The sequence below is a fragment of the Acomys minous genome, assembly GCF_964271855.1.
Source record: "Acomys minous genome assembly, chromosome: 16".
Taxonomy (NCBI): domain Eukaryota; kingdom Metazoa; phylum Chordata; class Mammalia; order Rodentia; family Muridae; genus Acomys; species Acomys minous.
In genome coordinates, this window is record NC_140498.1 from 21,820,029 (window position 1) to 21,828,801 (window position 8,773).

At 41.2% G+C, this 8,773-nt stretch overlaps 1 protein-coding gene across 1 annotated transcript; it reads right to left on the minus strand.

Moving 5' to 3' along the window:
• Positions 1 to 6,784: 6,784 nt before the first annotated feature.
• LOC311586822 (olfactory receptor 2Y1B-like) lies at positions 6,785 to 7,720 on the minus strand (the record flags this gene model as incomplete). The annotated part of the gene is made up of 1 exon (XM_084763040.1): positions 6,785 to 7,720. The coding sequence occupies one exon, from the start codon at positions 7,718 to 7,720 to the stop codon at positions 6,785 to 6,787; it is 936 nt and encodes a 311-aa protein (XP_084619166.1).
• Positions 7,721 to 8,773: the final 1,053 nt, after the last annotated feature.

An 8,773-nucleotide genomic window follows, 5' to 3' on the forward strand; every position in this document is an offset into this window, starting at 1 on the left:
AAATCCTAGACCCAAATTGCCTCACTGAAATCAGTGGGAGCTGAACAGCCATTGCCTTCCCTAAAATGAGCATACTATCTACATGTCCACTGAACCACCTCTCTTTTTATCCATCTCAGCCTCCATCCTGTAGGCCTTCTGATGTTCAATCCTGAGATTAAAAAAAAAAAGGACAGTTCGTAGGAGTGGGTTCTCTCCTTCTAACATGTGGGTCCCGGTAATTGAGCACACATCAGATAGCAAGCAAACACATTTCTCCCCTGTTTCCTATCCTGAATCCTTAAGAAGAGGACAGAAGAGAAAGACTAGAGAATCAAGGACAACATATCAGACTTTAAAGCAAAATTTGAAGTCCTTGTCCAACTCACAGAACTTCTCTGGATCTGTATACAAATGTTGCCATGCAGCGTGCTTTGATGTCTCACTGAAGGAGACCACGGCCTTATGTACCATATTTTTCATACCATAAGATGCACTCCCCCCACAAATGTGGGGGAGAAATCAGGGTGCCACTTTTGGTCTGATTGTTGTTTTTACTGTTTTTTCTTGTTTTATTGCTCTAAAAACTGGGTGTGTCTTATGGTCAGGTGCATCTCGTAGTCTGAAAAATATGGTAGTTTTCAACTCTTGTATTATAAGCTGTCCTTTGTGCATTAGTGTATTTGCCTTCACTCTTACATTGAGTACCACAAGGAAACTCATCTGCCACAAGCATAGTGGCTTCTCAAATATTGAGGATGTGCTGTTTTTAAAAACTCAGCTTCATGTAGTATAATTTATGTATAAAAATCATGTACATATTTTAGTTAATGAGTCTTGTGAGTTTAAATTTTAATAGCAGTTTAAAGAATTAGAATTTATCAGGATGAAATAATGGCTGATGAGATATTTGTAATATAATGTACTTTTAATGCCTAGCCCTTTGTTGTTTGTTTACATGTTGTATTTAGCTTTGGCATGTTTAGTTTTTTTTATCTTTTATTGACTATTTTAATCTCATATATAGATAGTTTTTTATATATCACAATCATTTTTCTTTTGTTTTTGAAATTCTCGTGTATGCTTAGGACTGTTCTGTAAGTTTCTTCACAGTGTCAATGGCACTCATTACTATTGTGTTCTCATGCATAATCCTTATACATTCCCTCTCACCATAAACTCTTTCATTTTTGTATCCTTCTTATCTCCTCCCCTTTATAATTTACAACCATAACTTTCCATAGCTTTCACAACCTCTAAATCCTATGGATATGAGCAGTGTCCTAACTTTCTCCTCACACTTTAGTATTTTTCAAAATTAATCTAATGCTAGCTTGTAACCTTGATCACCTCCTTCTCTTGTACTCCTAATTTAGTAACCAAACTCCTAATATACCTCATATTACCCTTGTTAGTTTAGCCTTCATGGTTATTGAAGTTAACTGGACCATTATTCACAGTTGGCTAGTACGGCATTTGCCTACTGAAAGTATTCAGCAGCTGTGACTGTCTGACTGTGATTTTGGTGTGCTTTCTCCAGCACTCAGTGTCTTTCAACAGGAGTAGGCAGCACATCCTGCCTATGTGCTGACACAGAATGATCCTTCTAAATGGTTCCTAAACTGATCACTGAGGTGAAGGGTAAGTTAACCTAAGAGTGTTAGAAGTACAGGAAACAACTTGTCATAGTGCAAAGGCCAGGGATTCAGTGAAGATTTTCATGATGTTTTTCCCCACAAGAACACATAGATAGGTTCCCCTCATGAACACTTTGGAAACATCTTAACATCCTGCACTGTTTTAATCTAGAAAACTGTTAATGTGATAATGCAATACTATAGGTTTTAGGAGAGCCAAGTCAACACAGTGATACCGAAGGGAGGTTGTTTTCATGTAAGCATTTTCCTAAAACACTAGATAAAGCCATAGTTTGGTTCCTAGTTGGTTATTAGTTCATTTTACACTATATTTTGAAGACAAAACTCATGACATTTAGGCTTAGATTCACCCAGTAAAGAACAAAGTCCTCATCATGAAAAAATATCACACCAACAGTGATGAGATGAAGTATGTCACAATTGTTCACCAAAAATGATGACCAGTAGAAAAGTGGGTTAAAAAAGCTGTACCTCCAAGGCCAACTCTAAAACCTTCTCCAGCACCTGTAAGAAAAGTTTGTTAAGCCATGATTCTCTGCACCCACAGACAGACTGACAACATAAGTAAGATATGTGAAGTCACATTCTTTCTACAGCTGGTACATCTGCTTAAACTTATGTGTAACCCCGCACTGAACAGGATGTCTCCATCAAATCCCTCCCCTAAGGACTTAGGGAGCCCTGCTGAAGAGGAGGCAGAAATCGTGTAAGAGCCAGAGAGAATAGAAGGCACTAAGGAAACAAGGTCCTCCATAGCTACATGATCACACACATATGACCTTACAGAGGCTGTGGCAGCGTGCCTAGGGCCAACATGCCCAACAGTTTCTTTGAGTGCATTCAGGCCTCCCCACCAAGGGGAAGTGGTCAAATATGGGGCACCAGAGTTCATGTCAGAGTCAGTCCCTGCTCTCTACATAACTGTGGAGAATGTCCTGTCCATTGGCTAGATCAGAGTAGGGTTTTGATGTTTACTGCTTGTATTGTCCTTGGTTGGTGCAGTAGTTTGAGAAGACGCCCCCTGGGCCTAGATCCACCCATCATGATATTCTTCCTGTAGGTTTCTAGGACCTTCTGGGTCCTTCTATTTCCACATCTCCTATATTTCTCTTACCTAGAGTCTCAGTAGGATGTCCTCACATCTATCCCAATCTCCTGGTAAGTGAAGACTTTGGTGGGACATGCCTTTTGGGTTAGTGCCCAATTATAAGTGAGTATATACCACGTGAGTCTTTCTGCTTCTGGGTTAACTCACTCAGTATGATCATTTCTAGTTTCACCCATTTGTCCACAAATTTTGGGATTTCCTTGTTTTTAATGGCTGAGTAGTAAGTATTCCACAATGTAAATGTACCACAGTTTCCTTATCCTTCTACTGAGGGACATTTCAGCTGTTTCTAGGTTCTGGCTATTATGAATAAGGCTGCTATGAACATTGTTGAGCATATGTCTTTGTTGTGTGCTGGAGCATTTTCTGGGTATAATCCAAGGAGTGGAATAGCTTGGTCTTGAGGAAGCCCTATTCCCAGTTTTCTGAGAAAGCACCAGATAGATTTCCAAAGTGGTTGTACAAGTTTGCATTCCCACCAGCAATGGAGGCATGTTCTTCTGTCTCCACATCCTCATCAGCATGTAGTGTCACTTGAATTTTGATGTTAGCCATTCTGATGGGTGTAAGATGGAATCTCAGAGTCATTTTGATTTGCATTTCTCTGATGACTAATGGCGTTGAGCATTTCTTTAAGGGAAACAGACCACTCTTAAGGGCAGGCTGTATGCCAGGAAGTAGATGGTCAACAGAAAAAGAACCCAATTAAATCTTTGTGGTTACAGTGTTTCATCAGGTCTGCTTTGCGTCCGGGGGACATACGTGTGAGCTGGATGACAAATACAGTGAAGAGCATTAAGACAATAGAAACTGATGAGGTGTGATAGTCTTTCAGATTTGCCCAAGGGATGTTTGTTCTCCACTCAACACATGTGAGGGCTTGGCAGTATTTTGAGGGGCACAATAGCTCCATTTGAGTGATGGCCTTCAAGAACAGTCTGTGGAAGGCTCTAAGGTAAGAATCTCATTTGTGCAAGTCACCAGAGAAATCTCTATCTGACTGCACCCTTCTCAGGAGTATTCTGGAAGTCTCTCAGGTCACCTGAGGGAAACTCACTCAGTGCCTTTTGAGGAATGCTCTTTCACAGGTAAATTGGACCTAGGCCCTCTGTCTGGGAAGCTGGCTGAGGTCCTAGGGCACAGTGTCATACTGTGAGATACACTCCCACCAGTGCACAATTACTACTGAATAGCAGTAAAGTATACTTCCTTTGCCTTCCACAAGGAAAAAAATACTGTATTACCTTTGGTTATTTTCATACTTGGATTGAAAGCTAGTGAGAAGAGCTGATCAAAAAGTGCTCATAGCTTCTTGGGTGGAGGTGGAATTCTGTGGCTACCCCTCCTTCTCAGTGCTGGGAGCTTGATTGATTTGAGCCTATGTAGGTCTTGACCATGCCGTCACAGTCTATGTGAGTTCATATGCGTATCAGTCCTAAGTCCCACACTTAACCAAGATGCTATTTGCAATTGATGCCCCAGGAGAAAGGGAAAATCAGTTTGATCCTATGCCCAGGAGTAGTTTGCCAACATAAAACAGACTCCATGGAGTGCTTTAGTGTGTGTGTGTGTGTGTGTGTGTGTGTGTGTGTGTGTCTACACACTTTTTGTTTTGCCTTATTGTAGCATTTTTTGGTCTTTTTTTGATTAATTGGTTGATCTGATTTGGGGGTTTTGTTTTGCTTTGTTTACAGAGAGAAAAAAACACAAAATTAGATGAGTAATAAGGTGGTGAGGGAGCTGAGGTGATTGCTCAGGCACTAAGAGCACGAACTGCTCTTGCAGAGGACCTGGGTTCAATTCCAAGCACTGATATGGTAGCTCACAACTGTAACTCAAGCTCATGGGGTCCAACACTCTCAGAAAGACAAACATGCAGACAAAACACCAATGTATATGAAATATAAATAAATAAGTAACTCAGCTGGGAGTGGTTGCACATGCTTGTAATTCCAGCATTTGAGGAGGTAGAGGGAGACAGATCTCTGTGAGTTTGAGGCCAGCCTGGTGTACAAAAAAATGGGGTCTAGCACAACCAATGCTACCCAGATGCATGAAAAGAATAGGATCAAAACTTGTATGAAAATTTTTAACACAAAAAATGCTTATAGATTGGGCTGGAGAGATGGCTCAGCTATTAAAGCGTAGGCTCACAACCAAAAACTGCTCACAGAGTGTAATCATCAATGATTACATTAAATCAAACATACTTTTCTGTATTACATCTGCTAACTGTTTCCTTGCTCAAGATGAGCAAGTATCACAATAGAAATTCCAATCAGAGTAAGGCTGAGCATGTGGGAGGATGAGGCAGGAGGATCTCTGTGAGTGTGAGGTCCTACATAGAGAGACCTTGTCTCAGAAAGGAAGGAAGGAAGGAAGGAAGAAATAGAAAGAAAATTAAGATATTTCCTATCTCTACAGGAAATACTACCAACATTTTATATTCTTAGGCACAGGCCCATGCTCTAAATTGTCTGTGACTAAGAAATTAGTAAGTAGGGCAAGCCATGATTAAAAAGAGATACCTTCTGTTCTGAGCATTAAAATCTTTCCCACTCATTCCCAAAAATATACACCAATACAGATAAAATAGAAGAAATGAGCAGTAAGCAAAAAGCGGCTGTCTCCTGAGACAGTTCGCTTCTTAATTGCTAGATAGAATTTCATAACATCAGAATTCTACAGCTTAGCCAGAATGCTTTGAGAAAGAAGTCACTGACTCCTCTCTTACATTGCCCCTTTAAGATAATGTGTCAGGTACACAGCCCCAGTGGTTATATGACATTGCCCCTTTAAGATAATGTGTCGGGTACACAGCCCCAGTGGTTATGTGAAAGAGTTTCTCTAGTAGTTTTTTTCAGAGTCAAATCCTAGGACAGAGGAGGTGGAGATCTTCAATACCGAAATAGATATCCTATTGATGGAGCTTGTTTATTAAACTTAACCACTGACAATCCCAAACAAATATATAACACAGTCTAATCACGCTCTCCCCCTCTTTTGCGCGTGTAAAGACATTCCAGGCTACTTTATTTTCTACGTAACAAGAACAGGAAATGAGACTTAAAATTTATTGCATACACCTACACATCAAGTGCTGATAAAGTAGTTGGTATCATGCGTATTTTACTGAAAAGTAAATAGTAACCTGGATGCTTTGAGCCTTCAGGGTCCCAGCAAGGTGTAAGATCAAGTACATGTGATAGCAACGTCCCAGGACGTCAGTGGGAAGCTGTGGTGGCCTGAGTGAGAATGACTCCCATAGGTACGTACTCGTATTTGAACACATGCTCTCCAGCTGATGAAACTTTTTTTGGGAAGGATTAGGAGGTGTGGCCTCATGGGAGGAGGTGCGCCACTAGAGGCAGGCATTGGAATTTCTGCATTTAAGTAAATGAACCCATGTCTGAATGTCACATAGTCTACAAGACAGCTCTGCTTATGGTCTGATCATTTTCTCCAAGTATCATGAACAAGTAAGCACTGTAAGAAGCCATTGAAGCGGACTCTGCTACAGCAAGACTCTTACAGGATCACCAAAAATTAGAACAAAACAAAACAAAACAAAACGCAGTAAACTTATGTCCTCTGCCTTGGGTCATGTGGCAGTATGTGTGTTAGGATCTGACTTTGCAGAGAGTCATTCAGAATTAATTCTCTCACTCTTAGCCCCACTCTCCACAACTTGCAGTGCAGACTTCTTAATCTGTGTTGTTTGTTTGTTTGTTTTTGAAAACTGTGCTACAATCAGCACTTACCCATTGCTGAGCAATGGCCATATAGTGACCTAAAGTGCACCATAGGAGCTCCTCACTTACAACTTCTCACTGGTGCCTACTGAAGATATAGTTATTATTTTTGACAACTTCATAAATGTGGATACTAAATTTTGATCATTTTACCCCATGTTATCTTTTTTTTTTCATTCCCTTTTCTTTTCCAAGAAAACTGTTCTTCTCCACAAGCCTATAAGGATTGTGCTCTAGAGACCAAAGGGCTCAATTATCCTGGAGCCATGGCAGAAAGATTGTTTTTACTACCTTGAATCTGTACCTCTCCCTAGCACCTTCCACAGAGCCCCCTTGACATCCTTGTTCCTCAGGGTATAGATCAGAGGGTTCAGCATGGGGGTGACGATAGTATAAAAAAGGGCAATGAATTTTCCCTTGTTCTCAGAGTAACTGTCATTTGGTTGCAAGTATGTGTAGATGGTTGAGCCATAAAACATAGAAACCACCAGGAGGTGGGACCCACAAGTCCCAAAAGCTTTTTTGCGGCCAGATATTGACTTGACTTTCAACACAGCCCGGACAATGTGTGCATAGGATCCTAGAATCAGCGTCGCAGGGAAGACCAAGATTATGGCTCTGGCCACAAACATCTTGGCCTCTGTTCTGGCTGCGTTCCTGCAGGCCAACTTGAGGAACACAGGCATCTCACAGAAGAAGTGATTCAGCCGATGGCCACAGAGAGGCATGGCCATCATGAGGCCTGTCTGAATCAGGGAGTTCACGAGGCCTGCTCCCCACGATGAGATGGCCAACACCTGGCACAGAACAGGATGCATAATGGTTGTGTAGAGGAGTGGACGGCACACAGCAGCGTAGCGGTCAAAGGCCATCACCACCAGAAGCACACTCTCCGTGGAGCCCAGGGCAAGAACACTGAAGAGCTGGGCCACACACCTTCCATATGTGATGGTATGGTCATGTCCTTCAATATTGATTAGAAGCTGGGGCACAGTGCTGGTGGTGTAACAGAGGTCTAAGAAGGAGAGATGGGAGAGGAAGAAATACATGGGAGTGTGTAATCGTAGGTCCAGGCGTGACAGAACAATGATGGTGGTGTTGCCAAAGAGAGTTAAGGAGTAGAAAATCAAGATGTAGACAAAAAGGATAAGTTCTAGTTGAGGCCAGTCTGAGAAGCCCACCAAAATAAAGCCTTTACCCAAACTGGTGTTGAAGCTTCCCATAGCCTTTGGCTTGCACAAGTACCAGAAGACAACTCAGTGTGTCTGATGAAGAGACCGCATTAAGACATTGTTCACAGTTTTCGTCAAGTAATCGTAAACCATCTATTTTATGGTTTAATTCTATTACAACTAGTCATTCATTCTTACTTTTCTCTTCTAGAAACCGAACATCTCAGGATTAAGAATGATGTCATCTTTGTTTGTATAAAGCTCAGCTGTTTGTTCCAAGACATTTTTTTTTTTTTTGGCTTTTCAGCCTTGTGGGTCGATGTTTTTGTTCAAAAGTAAAGCGGTGCCTTGAAAAATCTGTGATCTACATACACACCTCGAGTGCTCTGTGTTGTCAGACTGTGTTCCGTCTTTTGGCCTGTATGTTAGCTCGGTCCACATTTGAATCCAGGCTCAGCCAGATGGCGATCACAATTTTGACCTCTGGTCCCTCATCTGCCTCCTTCTGCACCATGGATGTTGTCAGTGCACCCATCCTAGAAGCCCACTCACAGTAGCCGCCATCTGTCACAGAACTGCTGGGAGCACCTCTGTAGTACAGGACAGGCTAAATATAAAAATTAACATTAGTGTTACTCACAGAAGTAATGGACATTGAAGAAATATTTGTCACCAGCCTTTATGATATTGAAGGTGACAAATGGATGCTACTTTCATTCAAGGTACACTCTGGCTATTGAATAAATTTATTCAGTTCAACATGAGCTCTTACCTATTTAGAGCTCATGAAAATTAATTTTCCTCTAAGCCTGCAGATTAGCTACTATCTAACACACTGATAAACAATGAAAGTATGATAGCATATACTGTGTCTCTCCTTGAGAGGTGGATGCTTCTTACAAAAATATAAATAGGATTATACAAAAGCATACCAAAGAGAGAGAAAAACAGAAACAGGATTCCAAAATCTAGCTTATGATGAGTATAAGACATTATTGCATGCCTAACTAGCTCCGTTTTGTCAAGTTTAACAAAGTGGAATATTATCATCCACGGGTCAACGCTGAACTCAAAGCCTTTAAGTCTGTATCATGTCCCCACAGA